The sequence below is a fragment of the Bos grunniens genome, chromosome 18 (genome assembly GCF_055505025.1).
Source record: "Bos grunniens cultivar Pamir isolate PY7600 chromosome 18, Bosgru_T2T1.0, whole genome shotgun sequence".
In the NCBI taxonomy this organism is placed as follows: domain Eukaryota; kingdom Metazoa; phylum Chordata; class Mammalia; order Artiodactyla; family Bovidae; genus Bos; species Bos grunniens.
Window position 1 is genome coordinate 10,670,340 of NC_141182.1, and position 24,546 is coordinate 10,694,885.

At 50.2% G+C, this 24,546-nt stretch overlaps 1 protein-coding gene across 25 annotated transcripts in view; it reads left to right on the forward strand.

The window, feature by feature from the left end:
- Nucleotides 1–24,546, forward strand: part of WFDC1 (WAP four-disulfide core domain 1) — a 62,538-nt gene that overhangs the window by 16,164 nt on the left and 21,828 nt on the right. For 8 of the 25 annotated variants that reach the window (XM_086350147.1, XM_086350150.1, XM_086350155.1 and 5 more), the window contains one exon: nt 17,259–17,463. In XM_086350147.1, the coding sequence (XP_086206273.1) occupies nt 17,326–17,463 (138 nt within the window). In that variant the 5' untranslated portion in view covers nt 17,259–17,325. Of the gene's footprint in view, nt 1–9,495; nt 9,769–16,963; nt 17,110–17,212; nt 17,464–24,546 lie in introns of those variants that run through there. The other 17 variants (XM_086350159.1, XM_086350166.1, XM_086350156.1 and 14 more) reach the window with 7 other exon arrangements.

Genomic DNA, 24,546 nt, shown 5'->3' on the forward strand with positions numbered 1-24,546 from the left:
CATTTGCTGGGGCTTCTCTCCGCAGAGCCCCTCTTTGGGAGGTAGTCTAGCCTGAACCTCTTCAGAGCATGGCAGTCAGGCTCTGAGAGAGAGGGTGAGAGCTGCCAGTCTTCTTACGACCTAGGCTCACTGCATGCCTAGTCACTGCAGACCAAGCCACAGAGCTACCAAAGGTGAACAGAACAGGCACCACTACTGGGTGTTGGGAGTGGCACATGCTTGCACAGTTGGGAGGGTTTCCTGGTGGCCTGATTCGCCCGTGTCTTTCACAGAAGGGATTTGTGGTGCAGATGTTAGGGGCTGTACTTGGAGTACCGGCTGGGTGGGAGCCCAGAGAGGGAACAGTGAACTTTGGCTGGGGCAAGGGGGAAGAGAGAAGGCTTTCTGGAGGATGTGGGACCTTGTCTTGGTTGGCTCTTTAGTGCCATGATTGAAAGGGGGGGCTCTGGAGTCAGACTGCCTGGGTTCACATCCCAGTTTCAGTTGCCAAGAGCTTGAACCAATCACTTGAGCTCTCTGCCTCAATTTCCTCATCTGTGAAATGGGCATAACAGTCATCTTTGCTTCATAACCCAACAGGGTATTTCTGTAGAGCTCTCAGGACTGTGTCCAGCACATAGTGAGTGCTCAGATGTTAGCTGCCCTTGCTGTTACTGTGATTAACATCCCAGTGATAATGTGACATTGACGGTGTGGAGGATTATCCAGACTAAGAGGTATAGGAATGAGGGTGCTAAGCAGAGAGAGCAGTCTCTCTTCAATCCAAGAGCTGAGAGAACCTGATGCCCAGAAAGAATGGAAAGGAAGCCTGTATAGCAGATGGGCAGAATTTGGGGGGATGGTGGTCAGAGGCTGGAGAGGTAGGCAGGGGTAGACCAGCTAGCCTTTGTGAGGCAAAGAAAGGATTTGTGGATTTTATTTTAAGGGTAGCAGAGGCCCATTGAAGTAGGGGCCTGATGCTCTGTTGTGGTCTGGCTTCAGTGGTAGGGGTGAGCAGCGGGAGCAAGGCTGGGGTGGGTCAGTGAGTGTGGGGGCCTCTGGGTCATCCATGGCAGAGGGAAGGGGCGGGGGCCTGGTGGTGGCAGAGAGGGTGGTCGATTGGGAGGGCTTGAACGCTGCAGGAGCAGGAGTGGCTGACACTCAGCATTTGACGGGACGCGAAGAATGGAGGAGAGGGTGGCATCCGGGGTGCCTCCTGAGTCTCTGGGGGTCGGGATGGATCCTCTGAGGACCACCTTAGGCAGGAGATGATGATGGCTTCAGTTGTGAAGATGCTGTGCTTGCAGGACCAGTGGAGCCTCCATGCCCTGACATGTGAGCTTCTGTTGATAGAAGGAAGGACATGTAGATGGAGAGAAGAGATGCCTGTGTGCGGGGTCAGGAGGACAACGTGCGCTCTCAGGCTGCGGCCTCAGGCTCTGTCCTCAGACTGGAGAGGAATTCCGATGATGGCTACACAGGGGGCTTAAGGCACAGGAGCACAAGGAGGATGAGAAATGAGGCTGGAGAGTTATGCCAGGACCACTGCGAAGGACTCGGAGTGCCCTGGAATTTGCACGTGTGTTGAGAGCCGCAGATTACCCGCTGAGGGCTTTAAGCAGAGAAATGATGTGAGAAAATCTTTTTTTGTTGTTGTTTGGAAGGAAGCCAGAGCGCAGAGGGACCCCCACTGGTGGTGGGAGAAATTAATTCTAATGCTTTGAACCCAGATTATCAAGCCCTGTAATAAAGCCGCTAAGTCAATACTGGATGTGGGGAGCCAGGCATCAGGTGGGGAACTCATTAAATATAGATATTTGCCCATGAGTTAAGACGATTACGGAGTCTGGTTCCAAGGATTAGAGGCGCAAACAGCCTGTTAACTTCTGTCCCTTGGCAACAGAAGTCCTCGTCAGAAAGGTGTCGAGCAGCTGGGCCCCCCTTCAAACACAGAAGGGAGTTATTTAGCATCAGCACTCTCTAGCCAGATTAATCCGGCAGCCACCTCATGGAGATTTCACATCTTTCCTTCCTTCCATCCATCTGCTCTTCTTCTACACCATTCACTCATCATCCCAGCCATTCCTCCTCCTAGCTTTCCTTCCCTCTATATCTTTCCTTTCCCTTGTCCTCCTCTCATCAACCCATCCCTTTCTCCCATCCATCCACCCAATCTTCCAACCACCTATCTGTTCCAGTCAGCTCTTCCGTTTTCCCTTTCATATGCCACTTTCCCACCCATCCGTCCTTCTACCCAGCCATCATCCATCCAGCCACACTTCCTTGCCTTCACCCACTCATTATCCTATCCACTCATCCTTCCATCTTTCCTCCCATCCACCTAGCCTTCCCACCCAAATAGATGTTTATGCACCCACCCATATTTTCATCCACCCACCAATCTGTCATCTGTCATCCTTCCATCCAAATATCTATCCCATGATGCTTCCATCCTTCTGTCCGTCTTTCCATCCACCCATTCCCCTTCCACCATCCTTCTGTCTTTCTTTCATCCACCGGTCTTCATCCATCCATGTATCTCCATCCATAAGTATTTGGATGCCTACTGTACTTCAGGTTCTGTGCTAGGCACTGGGGAGTGACCAGCACACAGGATAGACAAGGTCTCTTCTCTCATGCAGCTGACCTTCTTGAGCAGGAGACAGGTAGTAAACAAAGGTAAAAAGAGAGTGATGGATGCTGGAGACATCCTGGACATCCTTGATAGGGCTATGAGATTGACTGGATGACTGCTCTCGATAGAGTAATTGGGAAGACCTGTCTCTCTGAGAAGGTGATATTTGAGCTGCAACCTGAATGGTCAGGGAACAAACATGCACACTTTGTTTTGGTGGTGGGAGGAGAGCATTCTAGATGCAGAGAGTAGCAAATGCAAAGGTTTGGTCCACGAATGAGTTTGGTGTGTTTGAGGGACAGCGGTGGGGCTGGGAAGGGAGAGGCCGGCAGACAGCAGAGGGTGATGAGCTGCAGGAGGATGGGGCCGGGTCCCAGAACCCTGGGCGTCAAGCTGAGAAGTACAGAGAGCGGTCACCCCTGGGGAGAGTGACCCGAGCTCACCACGTGAGTGTCTCCAGCCCATCTTCCCTGCCTTTGTCCTGTATCATTTTCTTACTGCTGCTCTAACACGCTACCTCAAATTAGTGGCTTAAAGCAACACAAATGTATTATCTTACAGTTCTGATGGTCACACGTCTGAAGAGGGTTGTACGGAGTTAAGCCAAGGTGAAACAAACACACTGGGCGTCCTGTTGCAGAATTCACTGTTACCTCTTGGCAACGCATTAGGAATGTTTTCCAAGTCAGTAAGCAGACCAGTGCCCCGTTTTAATAGCATGTGGAATCCCAGTGTCTAAATATATCTCATTCTGTTAACCGAGGGGACATTTGTCCCCCCACCCCATTCTCATGCTTTGCAATGATGCACAGTGTGGTGCTGGGCTCCCTTGAACAGGTGTCTTGCTCAGTTCGTCTTTGTTGCTGTTTGCTTAGCATTCAGGCAGAGGGACTAAAGTCAGACCAGTTAGTCTTCCTTTAGTGCAAAACACCCAGTTTCTTTCCCCAGCAGTGGCAGGCTGCTTCCAGCAGGGGGTGTCGTGAGTCAGTCCTACAACTGTCCTTGACACCTGGTATTCGCTTCATAATTAATGATAGGTTCCAGTCCCCGCAGAGTAGTGCCCGGGCCTCTAACTTTTTCAGGGTCTGTTGGCAACTCTGAAATCTGTTGGAGATTTCAGATGTCTCCCTCCTCCCTTCTTTCCTTCTTTCGGTCTCTTTCTTTCTGAAGATTCAATTATGCTCACTTCCTTTACGCATCCTGGACCACTTTTCTGAGACTTCTGTTAGACACGTTTATCAAGAACTGGAGATGTCACTTGTCGATTGCTGGAGGGCTGAGACAAGTGTGAAGGGGCATCGCTGGAAGCAAACTACTGGTGCTTGCCTCTGCGGGGTCCTTGCTCAGTAAGCAGACGACACTGGAGGCAGGTAATAGGAAAGATGCTCTGGTCGAGGGAGGGGGCTCATGGCTCTCGGGGGGAGGGCCTGAGAGCCTCATGCATTTCTCCTCCAAGGAACTGCCGCCACCTCCTTTCCCCAGCGCTGGGAGGTCTGGGCTCTGACACTGGACAGTGGCATTTAGCTAGAAGCAGGGAAGGGCACTGGGGAGAAGGCAGGACACCAGGAAGCCACGTTGCCAAGCGTGTATCTGGGCTGCTTGGGCATCAGACACAGGGCACACACTGGGATTTCACCAAGAAGATGCTCAGAGAGGATCCAGATTCCTATGCAGTCCCTGGGGAGCAGAGCAGAGTGTGTGGACACTTCTATAAGCCTCCAGGGGGGAAAGTTCTCCTGGGCTGGCCCAGGGTGACCCAGGGTGCAGGAGCTGGGCATTGTGTTGAAGGGGAGTCTTTGGGTCAGGGAAGCTGGGGCCTGTGTGACTCTAGGTACTCATGTGTATGTTGGGGGTGGGAGATCTGTGTCTTGGACCATCAGGTGATTTGGGACTCATCTCCATGTTCACGTGTCAGGGCAGCAAATGGCAGAGCCTGGGTGACAGTGTTCTGATTATGATGGAGCCATCTCAGCCCTTGACTGGCTGGATGACCCTGGGGAAGCTACCTCTGAGCCTCGGCTTCCCTATCGGTGACATGAGGCTGATGGTAGTACCTGCCTCGTAGAGTTATCATATGCATTGAGCATCTTCTTGGCTTAGAGTAAGACTATGTAAGTGAGATTGTTGTTATTGTTATGCTTCCATGGTGGCTCAAAGAGTATAGAATCCGCCTGTAATGCAGGAGACCCAGGTTCAATTCCTGGGTTGGGAAGATCCTTTGGAGAAGGAAATGGCAACCCACTCCATTATTCTTGCCTGGAGAGTCCCATGGACAGAGGAGCTACAGTCCGTGGGGTTGCAGAATCGGACACGACTGAGGGACTGATACTATAGTTATCACTGTCCACACCATGTACACAGAGGTCACAAATTCCCTGTCCCAGACGGTGAAACCGCCAAGAATAAGGGGTGTGGGTAGCAGTGGGTCACAGGTTCTCTGTCACCCTGGGACGCTTGGCTGCTGCCTAGGCCCCCTATTGGGCTGGGTGTCGGGCACCTGCTCTGCACAGACCCCTTCATGTCGAAAGCTTTCAGCTTTGGTCAAGAGTGTGGCTGGTTCCTCTGACATTGACGCATATCTCTCTGTGTCCCAGACGTGCTCATCAGTCATTCACTCCCATCTCATTTCCTATCCTTCTGGCTGATCCGCGGGCGCGTGAGATCATTCCCCAGCTTTTTTTTTTTTTTTTTCCAGTTGCCTTTTGTGATGTCCCCAGATCACAGGTGCCATGAAAGTCAGTTATTTAGACCAGCTTTCCAATCTTCTATGATGAGATCACCATGTTTGACATGTAATAAAGGCACTGACTGTGTGTTATATTCTATACAAAGGCTTTATATTCTTTTAAAAGTTCGCGCATCAGTCCTATGGGGCAGAGGCCATTATTGTGCCACTTGATGGTGAGGTGTGTGTCAGAGTGTGGATGCATTTGTGCTCCAGGGGACATTTCTGGGAAGTGGAAGAGCTGGGATTTGAACCCAGGGCCATGGTCTTAGTAATAGGTGATCATTGTAGACAAATTGGAAACTATAGTAATAAAGGGGCTAAAATGAAATCCACCCAAATTCTACCATCCAGGGGAAGCCACCATGAGCATTCTTTTTGTTTTGGCTACGATAGTCCCTCTTTTATTTCTAGTTATCATAATATTTTTGTCGTATTGATTTTTCTTCATGAGTCTCATTTGAGACTTGTCAATTTTACTGATCCTTTTAAAGAACAAATTATAGTGTCATTAATTTTCTTAATTTTATGTTTTTAATTTTATTAATGTAACCTTTTCTGTTTATTTTTATGACTGACCCTCTCTTCCTCTTGCTTTAGGTTAACTTTGTTCTTTTTTTTCTAATTTCTATAGATAGAAACAAATTATTAACTTGAGATGTTTCTTTTATTCTAAGTGTTATAAATATGCCTCTAAGCACTGCTTTAGCTACATAGTACAAGTTTTGATATGTGGTATTTTCATTTTTATTTGTGTCATAGTTCTTAAGATCTCATCTTTGACTTATGGATTAATTAGAAGTGTTATTTAATGTCCAGGTGTTTGAGGATATTTCTTTTGTCTTTGTTTCATTTATTCCTATTTTAATTCCATTATGGTCAGAGAGCATACTTTGTATGATTTGATGCCTTTTCAATGTGTTAGGGTTTATTTTGTGATCTAATGTATGGTTTATTTTGGTGAAAGCCCTATCTGCACTTGATAAGAATGTGTATTCTTCTGTTACTGAATGGAGTGTTGTATAATGTCTTTGTCGTTTACTTTCCAAGCTGTGTCCAACTCTTTTGCAACCCCATGAACAGTAGTAGCCTGCCAGGCTCCTCTGTCCGTGGGATTCTTCAGACAGGAATACTGGAGTGGGTTGCCGTTCCCGTCTCCACACCAAGTGTGTTTGTGGCGGGAGATCCAAGGCTGTGAATGGTGTCACGGTTTGTCCCGCTTGGGGCCTCCTTCCTGCCCCCCTGATGTCCCACACGTCACTGTGGCTTGGTGGAGCTGGGCGGCCCCAACACCACAACTCTGGAACCCACCCCCTATCTGTTTGCATTTGTTAATATGCTTGGGGAGTCTTTGTTATATTAGGTTCAAAGAAGAGGGACCAGAGTCTTTGGGAGGAAGAGCTGTCCCAGAGAACAGAGAGCCTGAATTGCCTGAGGGGTCGAGGACAAACAAGCCTGGTATGTGGTCCCTGGCCTCACAACAAGCCTTCTCTCCAAGAGAACTCAGAACCTGAACTTGGAGTTAGCACAACTGGACAAAATTTCCTAACTGAATGTCCTGATACGCAAGGCAGAGCCGTGAAGTCCCACATAGCATGGCTGAGAAGCTGTTTCTTGGTTTTGTACCACAGAATAGAAACCCTTTGGCAAGTCAGTTACGTTATGATGCTTATAGCAAACCAAGCAGGTGCTCGCCTCAGGGCCTTTGCACCTGCTTTGTCCACTGCCTGGAAAATGCCTTGACCTTCTGTCCATACAGGTGATTCATTTTCATCACTGATCTTGGCTAGGATGTCACCTGCTCACACAGGCCTTCCCTGCCCACCTCTGTATTTATCCGTCTCATTCCCCCTGCTCATGATTGCTTTATTGTCTTCATAGCGCCCGCCACCCTGAGATAGTCTTGTTCATTCATTGATTTCTTGTTCTGATAGGTGGAGCAACACTCCCTCTCCCCTTATTACAATGCAGGCTCCCCAGGCCTACAGGAATACCTGGTACACAGTAGATGCTCAGTAAAAACGTTTAACAAATGAATGGAAAATTTCTGCCGCATGGGTTCAGTCAGCTTTTGATCCAGTTAGAGGAAGCAAAAGAGGAGGAAAGGCAGGCATTGTGTGTGTGTGTGTGTGTGTGTGTAGGGAACGGGGCTGTTCTCTAGTGACTGCCTGTCTCCCTGGACTTGGTGGGTCTGTTTCCCCTGGAGCCATCCTCCTCTCCTGCTGTGGGGACTCTACAGGGGACTAATTCCAGTGGACAGTCCACCCCCAGCTGTCATGTCACCGGGCTCCGCCAATGGGAGGCCCTGATAGAGGGCAGGAGGGCAGGAGGCAGAGGCGGGGGAGAGGGGTTTCTCCCATCTCTACACTGGGAGCAGGGCCCTGAGCAGTGGCTGTCTCCTCTGTGGTTCCGGCATCACCAGGCATCATCCTCCTGTGACCGGCATCCAATCTCCATATCATCCCCCACCGGGGGGTGGGGCAGCGGCGTCTTGCTGCTGTTTGTCTCCAGGTCACCTCACTGTCTTTTGTTTGGCTTCTCAGCCCTCCCGTAGCTTGTGTGACCAAGTCCTGGCATTAATCCACCTGCTTTAATGTGTATCATTGTTTCTGTCTTCCTGTGGTACAAAAAGCCATGCGTCTGTAATAAGAAAAATAGTTGAATAAGAGCCAGAAAAGTGGCTGAGGGCTGACTTTTGAGGAATGGATGCAGAAAAAGAGCAGGACAGGGGCCCCGAGCAGGGCTGTCACCTTTCCCTCCCGCCAGCCAGGGCTGGGACCCTGCATGCCCAGCCAGGCAGAAATCGCCTTCTAAATGTCTCTTCCCATTGCACAGTGATTTATGGTGGGACAGCATGTTTCTGCCAAGTGATAGATTCATGTGCACCAGGCACTGCTTAATAAGAGGCAAGGATTCTTTCCTTCACTTCTTTTTTCACCCTGCTGTCAAGCTAGAGCATTCTCCAAGGTCCCTGTGGGGAAGGGCAGGATGCCCTGCTGTGTCCACGTTGACCACTTCCCACCAAGTGGTCTGTATCACTGACCCCCCAGGAAGGGCGAGGCAGAGGAAGGAAGGAGGGGTTTGCGTGGAGTCACCATGGAGGTTTTGACAGTGGTGTCCCTATGGCCGAATGGAGCCCCACCAGGTTTCCTCTATCTCTCAGGGGCCTCCTGGCTCTAGGGGGCTGCTGGCTGTCAGGCAGATCCGTGTCCTCAGCTCCTGGGGGAGGCTAGATGTCTGCAGAAAGACCTGGCTCAGCCTGCGCTGAGGCTCCTCCCCTGCCAGGGCAGCACCATCACGCCTCCGAGAAGCAGGCTGGCCAAGTACCCAGGCAGACCTGGGTTCACATCCTGCTCCTGCCAGTTGGAATCGGGCAAGTATCTTCGCCTCACAGCCTCAGTTTCCTCTTCTGCTGAGTGGGATAACATTGTAGGAGCTGCCTCAGAGGGCTGGTGGGAGGATTAAGGACAGGCCTACATAAAGTGCCTAGTACAAAGTATGGCGCATAGTAGGTATGTGCCTACTCAAGAAATGTGAGTCCCTACTCTTTCCCCTGTAGCTTCTGCTTTCATAGATGCTCATCGGCCATATTAGACAGAAGCTTGGTTTATATCCGTCAGGTTGTATGCAGCAGTCACTAACAAAAAGCTCCAACTCTCCTGGCTTAACCCTAAGGAAGATTAGCTTGTCCCCTGTAATAAGCCCAGAGGTAGGACAACTCCAAGACTGACTAAATTCAACAGCTCAAAAATGTTCCCAAGAATTCAGGGTTGTTCTCTTATTCCCATGCAACTATTTCAGTGTTGGCCTCACTCTCTGATCAGCTCCCCTTGTTGCGGCAAAGTGGCTGCTGCAGATCCTGGCGCTGCAACCTGACTGAATAAAGTTTAGACGCACAGATTGATCACCACTTTTCCACAGGTCCCTGGGTGTGAGGACCACTTTCCCAGAAGCACCACCCCTGACTTCTCCTCATACCTCATTGGCCCAGATCAGATGACAGACCCATTCCTGAGCCAATCACCAGTAGGGGTTGGGTGGTACTATATGATTGGCTCCAGCCAATCATCCAGGTGGTCAGAGCTGTAAGGGGATCATCCACCCTCATCACCGTGACTGATCTTAAAAATCCTGCTCCCACCATCTTTTTCTCCAGTTCCTCCCCTCATTTCAGGATACAGGAAGAGCCTGCTTCTCACCCCTTCTGCTGCTGCTACTGCTGCTAAGTCGCTTCAGTTGTGTCCGACTCTGTGCGACCCCATAGACGGCAGCCCACCAGGGTCCCCCGTCCCTGGGATTCTCAAGGCAAGAACACTGGAGTGGGTTGCCATTTCCTTCTCCAATGTATGAAAATGAGAAGTGAAAGTGAAGTCGCTCAGTCGTGCCGGACCCCTTCACAATTTTACCTCCCAGCAGGATGGGGCCAGAGGTAGGTGGCCCCTTCGCGGAAGACTTCCCACCTTGTTGCTCCTCACCACCGCTGGTTTAGTTAGCCCCTGGACTCTACTCCTCCCCATGTCTGGTTTAGACGTCATCCCCTGGACGCTGCTACTCCCCACCCGCTCCGAAAGGAATTCCCTATCCCACAAGGTACCCCGCAGTCACTGCCTCAGACTTTGGGTCATTTCAGCACGTAGCACAATTTACCTGCTTTCTTGGTCTGTGTCTTCCCACTGGACCATCCCCTTCGTGATAGAGGGGATCTCCCTCACTTTATCCAGTCACTGTATGTCACAGGACACAGAGATCCTGATGGCCCCAGGAAAGCACAAGATAAGGCTGGTGTGTACAAACGTGGGAAGCATTTGCTTCCCAGGAAAGTTAAGCCTTTGCTTGAGGAAAGGATTGTGAAATCTCCAGCTCACCTCCCAGGCCTTATATCAGCAAAAGGGAGTGTTCTGACGTCTAGCTTTTCTGGAGTCAGAGTTGGGTTTGTTTTTTTTTTCCTTCATTAAAAAAAAAAAGAATTACATCCTTGGCATTTAAATAGCATCTTGGATGATTTCACCCGGCTTAGGTTTTGTGAAGCCCCCATCAGCGGCATCGTGGATTGTCTGGCCTTGACCCACGAGGTTGACTGAGTTGAGTGATCGACCAAAAGAAGCAGCTACTTGCTTGTCTTGGCAGCTGAGCTGAGTCCTTGGGATCATTGCTGAACTGTTGAATTTAGCTACCCCCTTGCCCCGGTATAGGATACAGGCACAGATAAATAGAATCTGTTTCTGTCTTTTTTTTTTTTTGGCCATGCTATGTGGTTTGTGGGATCTTAGTTCCCCCTAAAGGGGCTCAAGTTTATCCAGCCAGGTCAGGGGACTTGGTGCTTGGTGGCTAGTGACTTGGGTCACTGGCTGGTATTGTGCTCAGTTGCTTAATTGTGTCCGATTCTGTGCAACCCACCGCCCCGCCCCCCCCGCCCTGCCCCGGCCCAAGACTGGAACCTGCCAGTCTCCTCTGTCCCTGGAATTTTCCAGGCAAGAGTACTGGAATGGGTTGCCAGTACTAGAACCAGGAGGCTGGTTCCTGCTCCAGGGGATCTTCCCAACCCAGGGGTTGAGCCCATATCTCCTGCATCCCCTGCATTGGGAGGCAGGTTCTCTACTACCGGCACCACTTGGGAAGCCCCACGCTGGCATTAAGATGGTCCCGCAAAGCCATCTGGGCCGCAGCCCTGGAAGAGGGCTGTGGGAGTATCCATTTAACTGATTGGTGGGTGTTCACCAAGCCCCTACTATGTGCCAGCTGCACAGGAGGAAAGAAAGAATAAACCAAAAACTATAGACAGACACCAGCCTGGCTCTGAGGGTGCTGACTGTCGATCAGGAGAGTCAGGCGTGGTAAGAAAGAATCGTACCTTCCACCATCGGGTGGTGTGGGTCCTGGCAGGCAGAGGTACACGGGGACATGAAAGCCTGCTCTAGGGGAACTGAACTGGTCTGGAACGTTTCCAGGACGAAGGGGCTGTTTCACTGAGAGCTGAGGCTTAACGAGGTTACTCAGCAGGGCCTTCGCTGGCGGTCCAATGGTTAGGACTCCGAGCTTTCATTGCCGAGGCCCAAGTTTGATCCCTGGTCAGGGAACTAAGATCCCACAAGCCACATTGTTGTTCAGTCACTCAGTTGTGTCTGACTTGGTGGCCTCATGGACTGCAGCACACCAGGCTTTCCTGTCCTGCACTAACTCCTGGAGTCTACCCAAACTCATGTCCATCTAGTCAGTGATGCCATCCAACCATCTCATCCTCTGTCACCTGCTTCTCCTCTTGCTCTCAATCTTTCCCAGCATCAGGGTCTTTTCCAATGAATCGGCTCTTCTCATCAGGTGGCCAAAGTATTGGAGCTTCATCATTAGTCCTTCCAATGAATATTCAGGACTGATTTCCTTTAGGATGGTCTGGTTTGATCTCTTTGCAGTCCAAGGGACTCTCAAGAGTCTTCTAGAGCACAGCAGTTCGAAAGCATCAATTCTTTGGCGCTCAGCTTTCTTTATGGTCCAACTCTCACATCTGTACATGACTACTGGGAAAACTATAGCTTTGACTATACAGACCTTTGTTCAAGCCACATAGCACAGCAAAATAAATAAATAAATAAAAATAATTTACTCAGCCAAGAAAACCAGGAAGAACGTTGGGAAGTGGAACTAGCATATGCAAAGGCCCTGTGACTTAGGTGCATGGTGAATATGTGTGTTTATGTGTAGGGAAAGGCTGGCATGTGGCAACAGGGAGAGGCAGGAGGGAATCTGTTGGGACAACAGCCCTGAAGGTCAGGGTGGGGACTGGTCGGGGGAGAGGCCAAGTTTGTCAGGGCTCCTGACCCTGGCTCTTCATTAGAATCAGCTGGGGAACTTTGGAAACCACTGGGTTCTGATTCCCTTGACCTGGGCTGGACCCATGTGTGGATGTGATTGACAGCCCCTCCCGTGGGTGATGCTCCCATGCAGCCAGGTGGAGAAAGGCCAGTCCAGACTGGAAGGCCCTGGGGAGTGTGTTTTCATCCACATCCCAACAGGACCGTGGCAAGGCCTTCAGCTCAGGAGGGGCAGTGGGGAGGGGTTTCATGAGCAGAGGTACGCTGGGGGAGAAAGACAAACAAGCAGCAGAGAGAGAAGCGCTGCTTTGAGGGTGAGTCCAGGTCCTGTGGGCAAAATCACGAGAAGCTGGCAGCGACCTGGCCCAGCAGCTAGAGAGAGGCTGAGCCCACTGCTGGAACTGGTCCCAGTCTCAGCTGTGGGAGGAAGGGGTCGCAAGGCAGCCAGCCTCCCCGCATAACCTTTCCATCCGAGTGCCCCTTCGTGAAAGGGGGACTGCTGCTTTCACGGTTGAAAGGGGACCTGCTGCTTGAAAGGGGACCTTGCCCCGCAGCCATCCTGAATGGCAAAAGAAAGCAAGGGTGCTCCCAGTGGCCAGAACGAGGGTCAGTTCCCGGGGAGTCTGGTCCCAGACCAGTCACTCTGGGGCGTGGGAGGAGGGGAGCAGCAGAGAGACGTGGGGAGTTTCTTGGCTGGAGAGCAGAGTCAAGGAGGGAGAGGGACGCTGAGTGGAGGTCAGGGACAGGGCGGCTGGGTGAAGTGAGCTCAGGGCCGGGGTCTCCAAGGACGGGCGGCCAGGGGACATCTGCTGTCATTCACCAGCTGGAATGGAGCAGGGCGGGCTCTGCTTCAGGCCAGCTGAGCAGCCTTTCCCAGCGGCCCTCCCTCCTCTTGCAGAGGACACTGCTGAGACCTGGCACCTCCTACACAGACTCACCTATCGTCTCTGTTTAATTCTGGCTTGGAGGGCGCAAAACCTTGCCCAACATCACACAGCAGTATTTGGGCCCAGGGTCATCTTCAGGCACACAGCTTGGGGCCTACTAGACTTTTATGGGCCCAGAAAGGTGTGTTAAATTCTCTTAAAATCAAAGGAAGTAGGGACTTCCCTCTCAGTCCAGTTAAGACTCTGCACTCCCAATGCAGGGGTCACAGTTTCAACTGTTAAGCAGGAAACTAAGGTCCCGCATGCCACACAGTTCAGCCAAAAAAAACCCAAAGAAAATAAAAAGAACATATTCCAGCTTGGTGATGGACAGGGAGGCCTGGCGTGCTGCGATTCATGGGGTTGCAAAGAGTCAGACACGACTGAGCGACTGAACTGAACTGATATTCCGGTTGGATTATATTTATCTTTTTATCAGTGCAGTCATAAAAGATTATGTTTATTATTATTCTTTTTTAGTAGAGGAAAGGCCCAGGAAGGCAAAAGCACCAAGGGCACATGGAACAGCGTGACTGTTCGGATGCTAGCACCACTTCACCACTGGGTACGGGCCAGCCCAGGCTCTTCTCCTGCCCTGCCCTCTTCCTGGGCAGCAGTGCGTTCTGACCCCATCAGTCCGCATCTCAAGCCCATTCTCTGTCCAGCCCCATCCTTCACTTCTCAGGTGTGTGGCCACTTCCTGGGAGACCTCTGCTGGCTTCTGTGACTAGGTCACAGCGCCTCCCCCCGCAGCCCATCTGCCCATGTTGCAGTTTAGCTCCTCTGGACACACAGTGCAATGGTTTTGAGCCCAGACTTTGAAAGCAAATGTCTGAGTTGCAGTCCCAGGTCTGCCAGTTATCAACCATCCACAGTTTGGCTTGTGAAAAGGAGGAGAGTGAAAAAGTTGACTTAAAACTCAACATTCAGAAAACTAAAATCATGGCATCCAGTCCCATCACTTCATGGCAAATAGATGGGGAAACAATGGGAACAGTGAGAGACTTTATTTTGGGGGGCTTTCAAAATCACTACAGATGGTGACTTCAGCCATGACACTTGCTCCTTCAAAGAAAAGCTATGACCAACCTAGACAGCATATTAAAAAGCAGAGACATTACTTTGTCAACAAAGGTCCATCTAATCAAAGCTATGGTTTTTCCATTAGTCATGTATGGATGTGAGAGTTGGACTATAAAGAAAGCTGAGCACCAAAGAATTGATGCTTTTGAACTGTGGTGTTAGAGAAGACTCTTGAGAGTCCCTTGGACTGCAAGGAGTCCAACCAGTCCATCCTGAAGGAAATCAGTCCTGAATATTCATTGGAAGGACTGATGCTGAAGCTGAAACTCCAATACTTTGGCCACCTGATGCAAAGAACTGACTCATTTGAAAAGACCCTGATACCGGGAAAGATTGAAGGCAGGAGGAGAAGGGGACGACAAAGGATGAGATGGTTAGATGGCATTACCAACTTGATGGACATGAGTTTGAATAAACTCTGGGAGTTGGTGATGGACAGGGAGGCCTCGTATGCTGCAATCCATGGGGTTGCAAAGAGTCAGACACGACTGAGCAACTGAACTGAACAATTTGGCAGTTTGTTCATTTCTCTGACCCTTAGTTTTCCTGTGTGTAAAATGGGGATAGTAAGAGTACTGACCTAACATAATTTTGGTAGATTAAATGAGTGAATATTTTTAAAGCACTCCACTGTATGTTTGAGACTCAGTCTCCTTATGTGTAAAATGGGATGATAATAGCTATTTAATAGAGTTGTGATAGGTTAAATGAATTTTTTTTTTATGCACTCGAAACTGTGCCTGGCACCAAAAAGTACCATCAAAGTGTTTTTTAAAAACACTGATTAATATCTGACTCCTCCACTTGTTAAGCCCTGTAAAAGCAGGGGCTAGGCCTGGTTTTATTCTTGCCAGTCTGGCACATAGTAGGTGTTCAAATGTTGGAACAAACTGAATGTTCTCTGTTCTTACTTTTTATGTTTCTGTGTTTCTTTCTGCTGGAAGTCACTCACACTTTAGTATAAAGTATGAATTTAATACCCCCTGTCCCTTTTCTTACTTATTTGCCGGATTGGTTCACTGTGGAAGAAATGTTCTGCCTTTTAGGGGAAGGAATCACTGCCTTGGTGATCTGGTGGGGAAGCTTATGGGGGTTGGAAGGGCAGGATTTCCTCCTAGACCCTGTAACCATGGGCCATATCCTTTGCTCCTTAGAGAGCATGCACTTGCGCCCTCTGTATTTTTAAGGGAGCTATTTTCCTGTCTTTCTGGAGGAGGAAAGTGGTTGGCGGTGGCTGTCAGACCCTTGCTGGCAGGCCTCTCCAGCTGGCCCCTGGCAGCAGAGAAGATGAAAGGCCTCGCCAGCTCCAAGGCTTTCCCAGAGGAAACCTCGCCCACAGTTCTGCAGGAAGTCACACTCCGGCTTGATGAGTCCCAGGAGGGCAGCCCACTAAGCTCAGGATCACGTCCAGGTCTCCAGAGCTCAGATCAGCCAGGAGGACCTCCGCCACTTGGAACATAAAGTTCTGAGGCTTGGCAGGAATAGGGGAGGAGCCGCCCGCCCTGACATCCTGAGGGGCCCCCTCGGCCCCAGCTGGGAGCATCCAGGCTGGCTGTCAGGCCAGGACCCTGCCTCACCCTGATCAAAGGAAAGCACTGCGTTCCCGGGGGGATTTGTACCATGTTTATTTCTCGTCTCAGAGCCCTTTCTCCTTCCACACGAAACCCACAGGGCCACTGTGTTCCCAGAATAGTCGCCCTTGTGGTAAAGGCTTGGGGAAGAGCATTTTCACAAGTTAACAATTGCAAGACATTAACTGATGGGATACTGCTTGGCATCCTGGGTCCCCGTGGCCTGAATCCAGCTGAGGAATTGATAGCTCAGTTGAAGAACATTTATTGAGCACCTGTTGTATGCCAGGCCCTGGGAGATGTCCTGAGGGGATGCCTGAGAGGTCAGCCATGAAGGGGAGCTTTGGGAAACATGCCTGACTTTTGGGACCATCTCTTCATCTGTAGATGCCCTTGTGGAGTCGTCACGATGATGAGTTACTCTGTGCATCTGGCCAGTGCCTCCTGGGTGCTGATGCAGCCTGGCATTGTGCAGGGCACCGGGTACATTCAGTAAGAGAGATGCGGGGACTTGACCTTGAGAGCCTACATCCCACTCCAGGGTGTAGGAACTTCCCACTGTCACTGATGAGTGACCACAAACTCCATGTCTCAGATGAGAGAATTGAGGAGCAGTCAGCACCCCACAGACCGAGGCTGAGCAGGGACCCGGCCCAGGGGCATCTAAGCCCAGAACTGCCCCTGGTGGCGTCACAGTGATCAGACAGGGCAGATGTGGAGCCCCAGCCCTGCCACCGCTGCCTGACCTCAGGCAAGTGTCGTACCTCTACTGCTGCATCTGTAAAATGGACATCGTAGCAATGCCTGTCCTGGGGTTGCTGAGAAGAGGTGATAGAGTACGAAGTTTGTGAAATATGGAGTTGTGTATAAAACACACACAAGCTGACATTTATAGCACCGTTAGGATGTCCGTGAAGTGCTTTACTTGCACAAATGCACAGAACTCTCCCAAGAGACCCATGACGTATGAGTAACAGTCCACATGCCCACACTGGAGAGGAGGTTTCCAGGGTTCAAGGGCACTCTCCCCTCAGCCATGTGCTCCGCTGGGCCCCGTTCAGCAACAAGTCTTACAAAGAAGTTTTGTGGGCAGAAGAGTTTGTCAGACCAGCCTCGAGTTTGGACAGAGTAGCAGCCAGAAGCCCCCAACCCATCCCCTGTGTGCCCACCCCCACCCGGCCCCAGCCAGCCCCCAAAGCCAGCACCTCTTCTGGGGAGGGGACTGCCCAGCCTGCAAGGAAGTGCTCATTATCCCTGTGTGACAGGGCCACTCCCAGCCACGTCTCCAAGCAGCGTGATGCCCTCGTCTGCTGCCGCTGCCTTCTGAGCCGCCTCGGCTGCAGACGTCTGGCGGGGAGTCTCTGGGGCCAGATGGAATAGGGCAAGCTAAAAATAACCTGGCGGGCGGCCCCCACCAGGGGATGGGGGTGGGGGCCTGGGCTGGGCGCGGACACATGATCCCAGGGACCTGGCCAAGTGGAGCCGAGAAACTCTCCAGCAGCCCGAGCACGCTTCTGCTCCCCATTCTAGGACCCACCGGCTGGAGCACCCCTCTCCTCTGACCATCCAGGAAGAAACACCTCGAACCAGCTGCAGTATGGGCAGCGGCCAGAGAAAGGTCAGCTGGACTCTGTGCTTCCTGCTTCTGCTGCTCCTTGAAGCCACTTCCACCAAGAACCTCTGGAAGCGGGCATTGCCCTCGAGGCTGGCGGAGAGGGCCCGTGTAAGTGCCCAGGTAGGGGGGTGCTGGGGGCCGGGGGGAGCCCACATGCGGGCAGGCCAGGGCAGGCGTCTTTATCTGAATCATGCCAAAGTCGGGTGGGCAGGCAGACGGACCTCACAGCCCTCAAAAGGCTCCGTGCCTGGAAATAGGGAAGCCAGGGGCCCCTAAAAACACACGGGGGGACAGCAATGGGCTTTCCTTATCCAAGGTTACTTTCTCCTGACAAACAGCACCTAATTTAAGAGTCCAAGGACTTAAAACTGAGTGTTGTTTCTCAGCAATCAATAACCAAATGTCGATAGGATGCAATTATGCTTCCGTGTGCTTCCTGACTGACTCAGTAAACACTTGGTGGAAACTGCTCTGGGCCAGGCTCAGTGTATGGTCCTATGGGTACAACACAGAGACAGCCAGCAGCTCCTGCCCTTAAGGATGGCCTCATTGAATAGGGTGAGCGGCTGGGTAACATGTGACAGCCATACAGAGGGATGGCACACCATGACCAGAGGTGAGAAGCATGGGCCTTGCAGCCCTGAGTTTGGATCTGTACTCTTGCTCACACGCTGTGTGACTTCAGGTAAGTTGTTTGACATCTCTGAGCACCAGTGATCTCGTCTGAGAAAGACTGTGCATTCCTTTCAGTTTGTTCAAACAAATAGGCAGTTAGATGGCCACTGTTTACCCAGGTTGCCCTAGACTGTAAGGATGCCAACCTGTATCCCCAAGCCTTGGGAGTGTTACCCCCACAGGCCTGGGGTTGCAGAGAATGAATGAGAAGCTAAAGGGAAATGTATCCAAGCACATCTGATTTTCCTGTGTAGGTCTGTGGGTATACCGGCGTCATCGTTCCAACAGCATTTGTAGCTCTGTGTCTTTGTATCCCACGTTGGTAATTCTCCCACTATTTCACACTCTATTTTTATTCTGTTTGTTATATTGATCTGTGATCAGTGATCTTTGATGTGACTATTGTGAAATGATTGCGACTCACTGAAGGCTCAGAGGACAGTTAGCATTTCTCAGCAATAGGGCATTTTTGTGATTAATGTGTGTACATTGTGTGTTTTTTAGATGTAATGCTGTTACACACTTAATATGCTGTGGCATAATGTAAACGTAACTTGTAGGCGTGCTGGGAAACCAAAACATTGATGGAATTGGCTTTACTGTGGTGGTCTGAGACCACACCCACAGGATCTCTGATGTCGTATCTGCCGACAAGCGTTGAGAAGGTAAATAATGCAGGAAAGGGACTAGGAGAGAGACTAAGGCTGGGGGAGGATGTCATTTTAGGTTCCCTGCCCCAAAAGGGAGCACAGAGGCATAGAAGGTTCAGGAAGATCTACTAACACTCTCAGCCTAAGGGTGAAGAGTGAATGACTCCATATCCATCAAACACAGCACATACTGAGTGGTCCGTGTAATGTGGTGACTTCCGCTCAAATAATTATGAAATTGGTTGCTGTTTGGCTCCCCAGTGGGAATGTAGGTTCTTCACAGTAGGGCCTGATTCTGTCTCCCTCAGTGCAGTGTTCTTGGTGCCTTGCCAGGTGCCTGCCATGAAGAAGGCATCCCATACATCCTTGTGGGTAAATTATGGGCAAATACAAAGGAAGGCCAGAAGAATATGTACAGCTCTGTGCCAGGGGAGTCAGGGAAGGTTTTCCACTGTTGGGGGTATTCAACCCAGGGCTTTGAAGGATGAATAGGAGTTTTCCAGGCAGAGAAGAGGGAAAAGGGAAAGTTTAATGATGCCAGGCATGGTACGATGTATGAAGCTGTACTGAGGCTAATCTCAGCCTCCAGGGCTCACACTTTTACAGGTCAGGCAGGAGGCCATGTGGGTGTATAAAAGCGTAGTAGCAAGTGAAATGATGGTAGGTGTTTGGAGGGAGGAGAGTCAACCCTTGTCAGATTGGGCTCTCCTGTGCTCTTCACTGGCCCAGCAGGCCGATTTAGGCCACAAAGTATCTAGTTCTCTGGTTCTAGGACCACAGAAAAAATTTCTGGTACATCACCTGGTCTCATTTCCACCTTGACCCAGAGCATCACAGGAGCCAATGCCATGACATCTCACAAGGAGGAATGAGGAGGCTGGGAAGATTGGGGGCAGTGTGCACTGGGGTGGGGGAAGTCTCTAAGAACACATGCCTGGCTGGGCTTCGGGAACCAAATTACTTAGCCACTGTTTATCAGAATGTAGGTGCTTTGAGTGTGTACTCACTGGATTGAAACTCTCCCCTGTTGTCAACAGATATCTGCTTCCCTCCCCAGCTCCAGGGCACAGAAGAGATTTGTGCCAAGAATGTACCTTGGAGAGAGCCCCTGGGGAAAGACAGGCTGTTGACTGGTGACTCAATGGGTAGGGAGACTGAGCAGGGCACCAGGCCCAGGAATTTATCTCAGTGACATCTCTAATGAGCTGTGCAGTCTTGGGCTGCTCGCTGCCCCTCTCTGGGCCTCAGGTCATTACTTGGGAAATGGAAGGCAGAGGATAAGATGACCTCCAGGACCCTTTCAGTTCTGATTCTAATTTCCATGCAAATGTCCATCAGGGAATTTAGGAATGATAGGAAGCAGCCCCTGCATATTCAGGGGCCAGACTTCCCACGTGGCCCCCACTGCCCCACCTAAGCTGGGTCGGCTCTTCAGCTGTGGCTTCTGGGGCAGGTCGGGGCAAGGGAGGCGGGCCTCCAGGTGTATGTGGAGCCCGCTCGCGCCGCTCCAGAGTTAAACAGAGCCCTTATTAAAAACTAGGCCGCATAAACTTGTGTGATTTACCTGAAAAAGAAAGGGAGTCCTCCTGATCAGAAGCATATTGCTTTCTAATTATCTTGCTACATCTTAACCACGCTCCCTGCTCTCAAGATTATTTGTGTCTGTAGCACCTATGAGGTAGAAATACCATCCATCAGGAGCTTTTACACATCTCTTCTCCACTCCTCATTCAGCAGTCTCACACTGGTGGCTTAAAATCAGCCCCGGTGGGAGTATTTACACTGTGGAAACTGGCAGTAGACTGTATGTGGAGACCTGGGTGTTAAACCTGGACCAGTGTGGCTGCCAGCATCCTGCATCCTGGCTCCTCCCCTTCCTGAAGCCCCGCCCCTTGGCAGAGTGGGCAGAGTGGGTCCGGGGAATTTCCTGGACACTATGCATTTTCCTGCTGTAGACACAGTGCCAGAGAGGAAGACAGGGGAGGCCCTTTCGGAGGCTCGTAAGAAGAAGGCTTGTCCTGTGTGAGCCTCCGTTGCCTTGCCTGCAGCCTGGGAGACAGCGGTGCTGCTTTGCAGTCCAGAGGAAAGACCACAGGAGCCTCCAGCTCAGGTCCTGGCAGGGGAATACCACTCTCTATGCACTAGTGAAAATAAAGACAGAGCCAGATATTTACGAGGCTAGATAAGATGGAATAGGCCAGGGAGTGGAATGTTTATCAATAGCCCAAGAGCCTTTCTGGGATGCTCAGGGTCTGTTCGGTGGAGCTGGTGTTTTGAGCTTTGCTTGCCTGGCATTTGATGAAAGTCATAAGAACAATCCTTCCTACGTGTCAGGCCAGGTGTTCACCCTGCGTTCTATCTCAGGATCGTCTGAGCAGATCCCCCAGATGGGACTCACTGTAGCCGCCATGGCAGCCTGGTGGCCTGATGATCTCTATGTGTCACTGTGGCTATAGGTCTGTTTAGTCTCCTAAGCTCCCATCTGGGGCAACTGGAAATGGAGACAGAACTCTAGTCATGGTAACCAAAGCAGAAGCAGCCCAGGTGTCCACAAGCTCAGAAAGGATCGACAAAATGGGGTCCATCCACCCAGTGAAACATTATTCAGCCATAAAAAAGAATGACGTACCGGGACATGCTCCAGCATGGATGAAACCTGGAAACCTTATGTTCAGTGATACATGCCAGTCAGGGGACTCCCCTGGTGGTCCAGTGGTTAAGACTTCGCCTTCCAGTGCAAGAGGGTGTGGGTTCGATCCCTGGTCAGGGAACTAAGATCTCACATGCCTCATGGCCAAAAAAACCAAAAGATAAAACAGAAAAAATATTGTAACAAATTCAATAAAGACTTTAAAAATGGTCTAGATCAAAAAAAGATGCCAGTCAGAAAATACCACATAGCCTGTGACCTATTGATATTTATGAAATGTCCAGAAAAGGCAACTTCATAGGGACAGAAAGTAAATTAGAGGTGGCCAGGGGCTGGGGCTGGGGTAGGGATTAGGAAGTACTGCTTACTGAGAATAGAATTTTTTCAGAAACTAACATAGTTATAAGTTAACTATACTTAAAAGTATACTTCAACTAAAAAAAGAAAAGAATGATGTAAACCTTTTAGAAATATAGAGGTAAGTGGTTGCACAGTATTGTGAATTTAGCGCTACAGAATTGTGCACTTCAAAATGGTGAAAGTGGCAAATTTTACGTTGTATGCATCTTACCATGATAATTAAAAAAAAAAAAAAAAAATGGGAACCTGAGGGATTCCCTGGCAGTCCGGTGGTTAGGACTTGGCACTTTCACTGGTTGAGGAACTAAGATCTTGGAAGCTGTGCAACGTGGCCAAAAAACAAACAAAACCCCTCAAATACCTAAGGTACTTCTTAGGGATTCTGTGAAGGTCTCCTGGCCAGGTTTGTCTTAGTTTCGTGGTTCCTCCTCAGAGGAGCCTTCCCTGGTCCCGGAGTCCCCTGTTTATGTCTCCCTTACAAGTTTTCTTAATTTCTCAACTTCTCCTTCATAACATTTAGCTCGCGTATTATCATCTGCATGATTTCTTTTTTTTTATTCTGGCTTTGTTTCATTTCTCATTACTTGCTTGCACAGACAAAAGGAAAGCGATTTGCTTGCTTCCTCTGTGTGATGTTGGTGGTGTCCGTCGCTTGTCCTGGAGCTGAGCCGTGTGAAGGCAGGGCGAGTGTTTTCTGGTTCAGGTTAGCTCTCCTTGCATTCACCCAGTGCCTGGCACATAGTAGGCCTGAGAGCTATGAATTTACCATGAAATGAATGAATTGCACTAAAAATTACATTTCTAGAGCATAAGAGAAGGGGTGGAAAGTTCTAGAAGACTCTCAGGTACCCAGCAGGGCTCAGTGAACACACCAGCTGGAGGAGTTGGCTGAGTTTGCGGCCCTGCTCTGGACGTGCCCTGAGATGGCTTGTCCTGGGGTGAGATCCCGGGTTTCTGACCTCCCAGAGGAAGTCCTGTGAGCCTCACACCAGACTCTGCTCCCGGAGCCCGTGTGTCAGGAAATGGCATTCAGCACACACTGAACTCTCATCCCACCATTCCAGGGAGAGACGTATTTTTAGATCTTTGACGTCCAAATTCCAGAGGAAGAGCGAGTAAAGCTTGGAGGAAAATTGGCTTTCTTCCTGCACCCAGCAAACCAGTCCATCCTGGGATGCATTTTTATTGGTCAGGCCATTAAGTCTCTGGAACATTCCAAAGAAGGGTAACGCTCTCGCAGGGATCAGAGCGTCGGGGGCGGGTTGTGTGTGGAGGGAGGGATGTGGTAAACTGGGGCAGCTCTGGAGACTGGATTCTTTCTCCTTAAATGGAGATGGTTTCAGTTTTTCCCCCAATTATAAAAACAATGATGTTGACTGTGCAAGACATTCAGACAATACAGAAAGTCACGAATAAGTAAAAATGGTCTAAGTTCTCCAGAACGCAAGCTCTGTTGATATCTTGGTATATGTGTGTGTGCCTAGACTTTTTCATGAAGTGCTTATACTCAGCACACGTTTTTTTTAACAATATTTTGCTCGTGTTGTTTAAATTTTTTTTATTGAGATGAAGTTCACACACTGTAAAGTCAGCCACATAAGAGCGAACCATTCAGTGGCATTTGGTGCATTTGCAATGTTGCACAACCACCACCTTTTTCTAGTTCGAAAGTATTTCCATCACCCCAAAAGGAAGCCCCTCCTTTTGAGGGGCTGCTCCCCACTCCCCTCTGCATCCCTGCTCCCCTCTGCATCCCCGCTGCCTGGCAACCACCAATCTGCTTCCTGTCTACAAAAATTTCCCTGTTTTGGACATTTCGTACAAATATCATATTTGTATGTGGAATTTGTGTCTGGCTTATCATTCATGTTGTTTTGTACCTTGCATTTTTCATCAAATGATGTAAGGTGAATGGCTTCCCGGTGGCTCAGCAGTAAAGAATCCACCTGCAATGCAGGAGACACAGGAGATGCTGGTCTCATCCCTGGGTCAGGAAGATCCCCTGGAAAAGAAATGGCAATCCACTCCAGTTTTCTTGCCTGGAAAATCCCATGGACAGAGGAGCCTGGTGGGCTACAGCATATGGGGTTACAAAGAGTCAGACACAACTGAGTGACTGAGCATGCACTCATGGTGAATATGTTAATATGATGGATCCGTGTTCTCTCTTCAAAGACTTCTGTGGTGTTCCAGCGGATTCGCCATTATATATTTATCCAGCCTCCTTTGGTTGGACATCCAGACATGTGCTTCAGTGGACTCGTGGAATTGGGCTTCTCTCTGAAGCAGTCCAGAATTGATTTTTCCCTACCCGATTCCTGAAGGAATCGGAAAAAGAATGGCTTTGCAAATATACAGAGGCTTCCAAAAATATCCCCCCAAGGAATGAAGAAAAGAATAGCTACCAAATCAAAACCTTAAGGGAACCGTCTTTACCCACGCAAGGCATGCAGCGCTGGGATGTTCCCTTCCGAGCTGTACCGTAGGAACTCTGAAGCAGGCTCGCTGTGCTATCCCCTAGCAGGGATGAAAAGAAAAGATGGAGGACATGAGTTGTCTGGGGTATTTGTGAAGGATGTTGTCAGTCTGGAGTGAGCTGAGTTTTGACATGCTGTTATTTTCAGCTGAGTGGCAACGGAGGGGAAGGCTGGCTAGGGCTGCAGAGAGCAGGGGCCAGGGTGAGTTCTTTCCAAAAGGTGTGCCTGGGGGAGGAAGTTACATACCTATATCCAGAGCTGGGGCTGGTCCACAGGCGGGCAGGAGGCAGGACCATATGAGAGAGGGGGACCCCAAGGCGACAAAGCAGGAGGAATCTCAGAGATTAGGAAGCAGCTCCCCAGGCCCAGGCTCCCGGGACAGGAATTTGCC